An 11,286-nucleotide genomic window follows, 5' to 3' on the forward strand; every position below is an offset into this window, starting at 1 on the left:
TGCCCTTCATTTCCTTTGGCAAATCTCTATGAATGTAAAGTCGGATTCTCATTTTAGGATTTCACAGGGTTTTGAAGGATAGGAACTTTCAAATTAGACAAATATTTCAAAACGACACAGTTAAGTATCTATATTCTATAATAAAATGCAAATGCCGTAACATAATGAGCCTTCTAGTTTTCGGAGGATGCATAGTAGAGGGATAGTGACATAACTACATGACTGTTTTTTCCCCCAAAACATAGTTGAGGCCAATGATACCCAAGTTTAAATGACCTACCTCAAATTCACGACGTTTCTCATAAATTGGAATGATCAACTTGGAAATCTCAGAAATTACTTCGTAACGTTCTGCTTTCCATAAGCCATCCACACACTGTTCTAGCAATTCCAGCAACACCTCCTGCATTAAGAGCAAAACGCAATCAGGAATTAGACCTGGTCTGAGGGTTCTGGGCAAATAAATTCTGAGCCATTTCAAGTACACACAGAACAAACAGAACGTGCACCGAAGGAGCAGGGCTTATGCAACTCTACTTTTTAAATCAAATACTTGAAATGGAAACCCTTCTCAAAAATATGAAAGTAATCCCTGACAACAGTGAAGCATACCTATTTATTTCATTTATTCACACAATGAAGATGTTAACTGTACTTAAAAGTGTCACCCACTAAGAAAGGGTATCTTTAAAAGGGGATGCATTATTTGTTCCAACTGGAGAATGAATGAAGGTCTGATGGGATAAATCCCACTAAGCCTCTGAATGTTGTTTCTTTTTTATACTGAAGCTGTATTTACACATAATATAACAGAGTCTTGAGAAGATTTGAGAGACTGTGGACTCTGAGAAACAAACTGAGGGTTTTGGAGGGGGGGGTGGGGGGCTGGGTGAGCCTGGTGGTGGGTATTAAGGGGGGCACGTATTGCATGTAGCACTGGGTGTGGTAATGAATTTCAGAACACTGAAAAAAAATTAAATTAAATTAAATTTTTTAAAAAAAAAAGATTTGACAACTTTCAAGCTCTTGTGGGAGCGATAGGAGTGTTTATGAAAATGAAGTGATTTTGGTAAAGAATGCTTCCTTCCTGACTGTTGGCCCTAAAATTGGGGGAGGATGAGAAGATAATAGGTCAAGATAGAGATATCTGACCTTGCCAGAAAATAACAGTTGCAACAGATAATTTTATGACCATCTCATGTTCTCAACAATGAGATGATGAAGCCCGTTACCCCCGCTAGCCAGAAGCCTTAACAAGTTTGTTTCTCTCTTGAAGAGATGAGATGCTCTTGAGATTTACAGAACTGAATGCTAAAATGGCTCTTATTTTTTTTTTAAGATTTTAATTTTATTTATTGACAGACAGAGATCACAAGCAGGCAGAGAGGCAGGCAGAGAGAGAGAGGGGGGAAGCAGGCTCACTGCTGAGCAGAGAGCCCAATGCGGGGCTTGATCTCCCAGAACCCTGAGATCATGACCTGAGCCAAAGGCAGAGGCTTAACCCACTGAGCCACCCAGGCGCCCCTAAAATGGCTCTTCCTGTATACCCTTTAGGCAATTCTGAACTCAGCTTCTTCCTAAACTGTTTTTTTCACTTGTGTTTTTCCTATTCAGCCAAGGGCAACACCCTATGAACTCTTAGCTAGAAGACTTAAGAGTCGTTTTGACTCCACCCCCGGGATGGGTTCAAGGGTGTCCCTTGAAAAGAGATGCTGAAGTCCTAACCCCCAGTTACCTCAGAATGTGACCTTATTTGGAAATAGGGTTACTGAGGATATACTTAATTATGGCACAATCACACTGGAGTAGGGTGGGCCTTCAATCCAATATGGCTGGGATCCTCCCAACAAGACAGAGACTTGGAGGAGGACCCCATGTGACTACAGAGGCAGAGTCTGGAGTCCAGGAATGCCAGAGACCAGCTAGGAAGAGGCGAGGAAAGATTGTCCCCAGAGTGTCAGAGGGGAACATGGCCCTTCTGACACCCTGATTTCAGCCTTCTAGATGCTAGAGCTGTGAGACGATACATGTGGGTACATTATGGCAGCCCTGGAGACCCAGTGTGCTCTCTCTCTCCACTCATCCTCTCGTCAGCTCGTTGCCAACTTCTACCAGTATTTTTTTTAGATTTTATTTATTCATTGGACAGACAGAAATCACAAGTAGGCAGAGAGAGAGGAAGAAGCAGGCTCCTCAGGCTGAGCAGAGAGCCCGATGTGGGGCTCGATCCCAGGACCCTGGGATCTTGACCTGAGCAAAAGGCAGAGGCTTTAACCCACTGAGCTACCCACGTGCCCTGCCAGTCTGACTTCTTAAATGTTTCTTAAATCTGACTCTTCCTCTCTACTTCCACACACACTGCTAAGGTTCAGGACTGTATTATTTTCTTGCTCACTGATCTTCCTGCCTCCAGTCTGACGACTTATAAATCTATCTGCTGTAGGCTTCTGATTCCAAAGGCAAACCAGACCACGTCCGTCTCCCCTTCTTAGAATTTCAAGATGGCTGTCACTTCATTCACAGAGCAAAGGACAAGATCTTTCATCTGGCACATGAGGCTGGCAATAGTCCAGCCGACGCTTCTATAATCTCATCATTCATGGTGCCCAGTCTTGTACTTTATGCTCCAACAGCAAAGAGCTACCAGAAGTTTGGGGCACCACAGTGTGGCCCTCACTCTGTGCCTTTGTCCATGCTGGGCCTTACGCCCTTTACTCCCCTTCCAGGGGTTAACCCCTTCAAGACTGCTTAGATATCACCTCTTCTGGGATCCTTCTCCTAATCAACACTAGATACCTTTTATCCTGCTCTGAGAATTCACTGGGTGGATAAATATCCCTCTCCTTACCCATTATCTTTGTCTGACTTTCCAAACGGGCTGCGAGTTTTCAAGAGTAGTAATAATATTTTATTTATATTGGTTTCCTCAGTCATTAGTATAGTGGCATCGAATGCTGCTACTTGAAAAAATGTATATTAAGATTCACTAGCCAAATTAGAATTCCTAACAACCGTGGGAAGGAAGGACTTTGGGGGAATTAAAAATCTCTCACAAACTAGTGAGTCGCAGAAATGGAAAGCTGGCTTACAATGGGGAAATAAATTCACTGTAATGACAGAACAAAGCGGGAGATAAGAGAAAACTGTGCCTCCAGCAATAGATACAGAAAAAGCATTGGGAAAAACTCAACATCCCTTCATGATATTAAAAAAGAACGCTCAGCAAACAAGAACTAGAAGGAACCTTCCTCAGTCTGATAAAGGGCACCTGGGCTAAACCTACAGGCTGAACACTCTTCTCGTGTAAGTTTGAGAATGGGTCAAAATGTCTGTTCTCACCACTTGAATTCAACATGATAACGGTGCTAGCCAGTGAAACCAGGCAACCCAAAGAGAGAAAAGGCATCTAGATTGGTGAATGTAAAAACGCCTGTGTGTGCAGATGACATGAGTGCATAGGCAGAAAAGCCTCGGGAATACACAAACCCCTAAAACAAATACGCGTATTTAGCGAGGCGGCAGATCGGAAGATGAACATACAAAAATCAACCGAATGGATAGATACTAGCAACAACAAACTGAGAAAGAAATCAAGCAATACTATTTACAGTGGCAGCAAAACATCAATCATCTACCAATAAATCCAGCAAAAGACTTATGTCCTGAAAAATCACAAAACATCACTCTCCATGGACTGATATATAACTGTAACAAAATGCCCCCAAAACTTCCAGCAGGTGATTTTGAGGAAATTAGAGAAGAGGATTCTGAATTTTATATGGAAATTCAAAGGATGCAGACTAGCCAAAATGACCTGGGGGGAAAAAAAAGCTGGAGGGCTAACACTATCAGATTTCAAGACTTCTCAACTTAGAGCAATCAAGATGGTGTGATATTCATATCAAGATGGACAAACAGGTCAGTGCTACGGAACGGAGTCCAGAAATAGGCTGCACATACCTAAAGAACTGAAATTTGACCAAAGTGCCAAAGTAATTTAATCAGGCAAAAGGAAATTTTTTCATTTTCCCCCATATGGTGTGAATCATCTAAATATCTGCCTTCAACCTTGACTTCTATCTGATTGCAGGTTCAAAAATGAATTCTAGATTACAGAGCTAAATATAACATGTATAGACAAAGTTTATAGAAGAAAAGGTAAGGGGGTGCCTGGCTGGCTCCATCGGAGGAGCGTGTGGCTCTTGATCTCAGGGCTGTGAGTCTGAACCCCACGTTGAGTATACAGATGACTTAAAAATAAAATCTGAAAAAAAAAAGGTAGGACAACACCTTTGCAGTCTTGAGGTAAGCAAAGATTTCTCAGACCAGACATAAAAAGAACAAACCACTAAAATGGTAAGTTGCACTTCATCAAAACCAAAACTTTTGGCACAATAAAAGACTCAATTAAGAAATGAATAAACAAATCAAAGACAAATCTGCAGCACATGTATCTGACAAAGAACTTAAAACCAGAGCATATTTTTGGTTCACAATGGGGTGCCTGGGTAGCTCAGGAGGTTAAGTGTCCAACTCTTGACTTTAGCTCAGGTCTTAAATCTCAGGATCCTGAGTTCAAGCTCTGCGTTGGGCTCCATGCCCAGCATGGAGACTACTTTAAAAAAAAAAAAAGGAAAATATAAATTAAAAATTCAATGAGATACCAACTCGAATGGCAATAATAAAAGAAAGATTAGCCACGTCAGATGTTGGTGAGGATGGGGAGCAACTGAAACTCTCATCCTTTCCTGGTGGAAGTATAAAATTGTCCAACCACTTTCAGAAACTCTTGGCAATTTCTTAGAAGATTAAATACACAACTTCCCTAGGATCCAGCAATTTTACTCCTAGGTATTTGCCCAAGAATAATGAAAGTGTAAGTCCACAAAAGGTCATAGATTAAGAATGTTTAGAGCAGACTTATTCATAACAGCCCCGAAATAGAAATAATCTAAAATTCATCAACAGGAGAATGGGTTCAGGAGAAAAAAAATCAGTTATCAATACAATGGAATATTATGTAGTAATGAAAAAGAACAAACTTTTTAAAAAAATTTTTTTAAATTTATTTGACAGACAGAAATCACAAGTAGGCAGAAAGGCAGGCAGAGAGAGAGGGGGAAGCAGGCTCCCTGCTGAGCAGAGAGCCCAATGCGGGGCTTGATCCCAGGACCCTGAGACCATGACCTGAGCCAAAGGCAGAGGCTTAACCCACTGAGCCACCCAGGTGCCCCAAGAACAAACTTTTGATATACTTAGCAACATCGATGTATCTCAAAAACATCAGATTAAGCAAAAGAAGCCAGATGCAGAAGGGTATTTATTGAATGGAATGAAAGAGTCCATTTTTATGACACTGATGTGGGCGAAATTAATCTATGGTGATAGAAATTAGGTGGTAGGGAGAGGAGACTGACAGGAGATGGGCGTAAGAGAACTTTATGCAAGAATGGATATGTTCAGGGCGCCTGGGTGGCTCAGTGGGTTAAGCCGCTGCCTTCAGCTCAGGTCACGATCTCAGGGTCCTGGGATCGAGCCCCACGTCAGGCTCTCTGCTCAGCGGGGAGCCTGCTTCCTCCTCTCTCTCTCTGCCTGCTTCTCTGCCTACTTGTGATCTCTGTCTGTCAAATAAATAAATAAAATCTTTAAAAAAAAAAAAAAAAAGAATGGATATGTTCAGGACGCCTGGGTGGCTCAGTTGGTTAAGCAGCTGCCTTCAGCTCAGGTCATGATCCCGGCCTCCTGGGATCGAGTCCCACATGGGGCTCCTTGCTCAGCAGGGAGCCTGCTTCTCCCTCTGCCTCTGCCTGCCACTCTATCTGCCTGTGCTCACTCTGTCAAATAAATAAATAAAATCTTTTTAAAAAAAAGAATGGATATGTTCTATTTTTTTGTTTCTGCTGATAAGTCACATGGATATATACAACTATCAAAATTCATCAAACTGTTTGCTTAGGAATGTGCCAATTACATCCCTAAATACTACTGCAAATTATGGGATGCCTGGGTGGCTCAGTTGGTTAAGCATCTGCCTTCAGCTCAAGTCAAGATCCCAGAGCCCTGGGATCAAGTCCTACATTGGGCTCCTTGCTGAGCAAGGAGCCTGCTTCTCCCTCTCCCTCTGCCCCTCTTGTGCTCTCTCTCTCTTCCTGACAAATAATAAAATCTTTTTTAAAAAAACCTATTCCAAATCAAAGGTCAGACATGCAGTTTTAGAAACAAATTAAATTTCATTATTATTGGTTTTTCACGTATATAAATACAGGCACTATATAGACAACCATTTGTACTTTGCATTTCAATAAAGCTCATAAATCAGTGTCAGTTATTTTTCCTTTGGCTCAAGCATGAGGAAGCCTTCTTCCACAAGCTGCAACATACAAAGGCTTTTCTGAACATGATTCTATCTGTATACATCAAATAAAATGTATAAATTATTACTGAGAACACACGAGAGTTCCCAGCAAATGTGTTTACATAGAAAACAGATTATAGTTCTTGAGTAATAGGAAATGTTGCCATTCTCTTTGAAGGTATCTGACTCAGGCTCAAGGCTATTTCTGTGAATAAGCTGAAGATGTTATTTGGAAGACGAGAATGTAACTTTAGTTGGGCTCAACCATTTATCTTCCATAACTCCCCTGAGTTCTTCCACTGTCAGCCCATAAGAACTGGAGGTCTCTGGGAAATCATTTAAGTCTAACTAAGACCCCCTGCCCCCCCAAAATGTGAATTAACTTCCCCAAGGCTTCACAGTCAAGCACTGAGCTGGAATTAAAATGCAAGTTTCTAGAGTATCTGTTATAATTGACTTAGCAAACATGTTGTAAATATCTACCCTTCTAGGTTCTAGAGTAAAGTGTAACATCACTGTCAAGTACGTCAGCCACAAAGCCTAACACTTCTGTAGTGCCTAATGAGCTACAGAGAGCTTTACATTTATTTTGAATTGACCAGGATGGTATTGTCCTTATGTTACTGATGAGGCAAGAGACCCATATAGAAATAGTTAAAGCTTCTAACCATGTCATTTTAGCTATATGAACTACAGCTAACTTGAGATTGTCCTGTATTTAAAAAAAAACAAAACAATTCATTCAGTATAATGAAGTATATCTCTGTCACTTCAATCTGATTGCTGATGTTTTTTAATACAACTCTCAAAAATGTGTTTCTATGGGACTACAACCCCTTAAATTTCTGGTTTTGTTCATTTTTTCATCTTCCCACTCTGCAAACTTCTTTGTGTTTCAGTCTTTGGTTCTCTGGTTTTCACTGGCTCTGTGAACTCCCATCCTTGCTCTGCTTTGGTTCTCAACAGATGACTTCCAGATGTAGCTCTCTGACCCTGATCTCTCTCCTCAGATTTGGTTCTAAACTTCTAGAAGCCTGATGGTTACTTCCGTCGTGATAACCCTCCTACTCCAAATTCAACATATATCAAAGATGGAATTCATCATCTTCCCTGGAAAATCACCCACCTGTAGTTTTTCTGGAACAGTCAAACCCAAAAGCTCAGGGCTACCTTTGATTCTTCCCCTTCCGGTTCTCCTCCTAGCAGGCCTTCCTCCTATCTTCACAGTGCATCCCGACTCAGCCAGCAGGTGGGTTTCGGCCCTGACTGCCTCACATCTAGACTCCTGGGCAGCCCTCTCTCTAGCCTCTATCTTCAACACGTCTCCCACATTACTGCCAAATGACACGCTCCACTTCCTTGCTTTCATCCCACCATTGTTCTGTCCTCATTGTCTGAGAGTAATTCAACATTCTCCTGAATAAAGCCCAAACACCCAGTTTCTCAAAAATATCACCTCAACTACTTCTCTTCTCGATGTGAACCCAACCGGGTTTAGCCAAAAGGATCCATTCTACTGCCCTAAAGCCTCATACCTTCCCACCTTGTAGACCACTTTGGTGGTGTCCTCTTTCTTCACCCCTCTCTAAGCACAGCTCACTGTTCTACCTCAGCTCAAAGGCACCTCTCTCACCTTTGACTTTACGTGGAACACACTGTGTGTATCATTCAAATGGTACGGTCCTGCTCCCCACCCCACCCCCATTCTGTGTAGGTGCATTAGCCATTCAGGTAGGCACCGGAGGTCAGTGAGGGTTTGGCCCTGGCTGATTATTTTATAGCACCTACATCATCAGGTCCAGGGCCTTGCTCATAAGCCAATAAATGTTTGTTGACTGACAACTGAAGCCGTCTGGTAGCCATATGAAATTTACAGCAGAAATTTTCCATGTTTAAACAGACTCTTAGGCATACTCTGCTGAGTGGCTACATTGTGAGCTATATTTTTTTAAAGGAGGTTTTTTCCAAAGTATGTTGACTCTGATCTGGTTACTGGGATGGCAGTTTGAAGATGATAAATATTGCCTCTCTGAAGCCAGACGATAGGATCCGTTCCAGAGTCACGGCTTCATATTCCAAATAGGGACATCTTGGCCCTGGGAAGGTTTCATGTTTACAGTTCATCAGTCCTCAGTTCCCTTCCAAATTAAGTTAGCTATAATAATTTTTTAATATAAATTTCAAGAAGTTAAATTCCTATAACTGGCATTGCAGGCCCTGGAATCTTACTTCACTATAATGGACATCCATCATTCCAGCATCTTCTTTCATGGCTCCTTCTTCGTCTATATTGGGAGTAATTTTCTTGAAGGCTGAACATCCATTAGGGAATAATTCTGTATGAACAGAAAGCAGTGAAAGGAATTTATTTTTTTTAAAAAAGCGGTTTTTTTTTTATTTTTTTTTCAGTGTTCCAAGATTCATTGCTTATGCACCAAACCCAGTGCTCCATGCAATACGTGCCCTCCTTAATACCCACCACCAGGTTCAGCCATCCCTCCCCCCTCCAAAACCCTCAGTTTGTTTCTCAGAGTCCACAGTCTCTCGTGGTTCATCTCCCCCTCCAATTTCCCCCAATTCACTTTTCCTTTCCTTCTCCTAATGTCCTCCATGTTACTCCTTATGTTCCACAAGTAAGTGAAACCATACGATAATTGACTTTCTCTGCTAGACTTATTTCATTCAGCATAATCTCCTCCAGTCCCATCCATGGGGGGGGGGGGGAAGCATTTTGTAAATAACAGCCTTACAGGGACTGGTTACCTTTAAAAACGAATGTGGATATTTTCGTACCAATCAAAGTCCTAAGTGCGATTTTCAGTCTGTAAAGAATTTTACAAATGGTTCCCATCTACTACACATTTTACTGGTCTTTTCCCCCAAAAAGCGAGCTCAGGTTACCAACAAGTAAGCTTCCTTCTGGGACTCTGCCTCATCTTCAAGGGCTAGTAGAGTCCCTGTTTCCCAAGTGTCATCTAACACTTTGATCCTGTATGTTTCTGGATTGTCACCTAATCAAGGAGGCCATGTACTTTTCAGGTAACCAGAGAATGAATTTTTGTAACCATTTCTAGCTCCTGATCTCACTGTAGAATTGGGAAAGGAAGTGGGTCATTGGGGGAAGCCTAGCCCAGGACTTGTAAGAGAGGCAGAAAGAGAAAACATATAACAGGGCTAAAGCATCAACCTTGGAGAAAAGGAGCAGACCCTGGGAGAATCAGAGCTTTCAGAGCTTGATATCTTCAGGTCTAGCACTAATTGTGTGACTCGAGCCCTGCTCATCTCCCTAGAACTGTAAAAAGTTTCATCAGCTGTAACACAGAGATAACAGCAACTTTGCGAGAATTCAAGGAAACACAAAGGGTTTAGAAGAGAACCTAGCATGTAAGGAGTGCTGAATGCAAAGCTACCAATAAATGGGTTTTTCCAAGATAGGACAATTGTTGCCAGCTGGTACAGTGAGTGAAGCTACAGCTGGACCCCGGAGAAGCAGCAAGTGAGCTCAAGCTGAGGACAGCTGCTGTAGGACTGTGGACCAAGTGGTTCCTGTCAAGTGAAGAGTGTAGGTACAGAGGGCAGACCACGTGGGTGCCAGCCACATTCTGGACAGGGGAATGTGTCCCAACAACTCCTGTTTTTACTTACCTTTCTGTAGGTGGGCTGGAATTTAAGAGTTACAGAAAATCCAGCCTCCTTATAAAAGAATCTGCTAGTGGGTGAAAATCGGCTGGTCGCGAGGGAATAAAAATTGTTGGCAATCTATTGTTCTAGAACCTCTGGAATAGTGATGTTTAGAAAGCATGATCTACTCATGGCAGAAGCCCGGGAAAGCTCCCCAAGGTTAGAGGTTGGGGAAAACAGAAGGAAGATTTAAGAGAGTTGAACTTTATATTTCGGAGATTTCTCAGAATTATGGTTTAAAGAAAAAAGGTCATGTATCGAGGCTTGGATTTTGCCAACTCCTCCTGTCTACATGAAAGCTAACTAGACATACACTGCCTGGTAAGATGCTTGCTGGAGCATGAGTTATCAAGGAAGCACCATGCTTCTGAGAGAGAGAGAGACAGACAGACAGACAGACAGACGGGGTTTGGGTGAGGAAAGATGGGGCTATTCTGAAGTCCTTTTTCAAGAATGGAGAAACACATTGGGGGCAATCAGTGAATTTCTGAGAGGGAAGGAAATGACAATGAGATTTACTTGGACCCAATGGACTTTAGGGCCTTTTTTTTTTTTTTTTTCAAAGAAATCAGGTAATAAAAGACACTTAAGATAGGGCATGATACATTTCGTTTCTAAAGATAACCATGCCTAAAATGGTCTGTCATAGACTTCTAGAGTGTTCTATTCCAAGTGCTGGACCACAACAAGATAAGGAACCTGCACCAGAACATGAATCAGTACATCATTTCCTTCTTCGACAAAGTCTATGGGGGGAAAAATGTCCCCTGAATTAACTATGCTCAGTCACATAGCTGATTTACATTCAGGATAATACCCCTTATCTTGCTGGGGACCAGTAACAGGTCTGATTCAGCCATTCTTCGGGTAGTACATCAGGAGAACGTTTTGAGATTGAGAAAACGTCCGTTTGAGCACCTCAGTGAAGTCAAGAGCCAGGCGGGATGGAAGAGGGCCCCCAAAATTGAGCGAAGCAATACAGTGTAGTCCTTGTCAGAGAAAAAAGCATCAGTCCCTGAAGGTCTCTGGCCGCTAGGTCCGTAGGCAGGGAAAAAACTCCTGTCTGGGGGGTGCCTGGGTGGCTCAGTGGGTTAAGCCACTGCCTTCGGCTCAGGTCATGATCCGAGAGTCCTGGGATCAAGCCCCACATCAGGCTCCCTGCTCAGCAGAGAGCCTGCTTCTCCCTCTTCCTCTGCCTGCTGCTCTGCCTACTTGTGGTCTCTATCTCTCTAATAAGTAAATAAAATCTT

The 11,286-nt window shown here is 42.3% G+C and overlaps 1 protein-coding gene across 2 annotated transcripts in view; it reads right to left on the bottom strand.

The window, feature by feature from the left end:
- DOCK11 (dedicator of cytokinesis 11) overlaps window positions 1-11,286 on the bottom strand; it is a 193,548-nt gene that overhangs the window by 24,998 nt on the left and 157,264 nt on the right. For both annotated transcript variants that reach the window (XM_059385729.1, XM_059385730.1), the window contains 2 exons: window positions 8,585-8,691; window positions 281-403 (listed from right to left, as the gene is read on the bottom strand). In XM_059385729.1, the coding sequence (XP_059241712.1) occupies window positions 281-403; window positions 8,585-8,691 (230 nt within the window). The remainder of the gene's footprint in view (window positions 1-280; window positions 404-8,584; window positions 8,692-11,286) is intronic.

This window comes from Mustela nigripes, chromosome X, assembly GCF_022355385.1.
Source record: "Mustela nigripes isolate SB6536 chromosome X, MUSNIG.SB6536, whole genome shotgun sequence".
Classification (NCBI taxonomy): Eukaryota; Metazoa; Chordata; class Mammalia; order Carnivora; family Mustelidae; genus Mustela; species Mustela nigripes.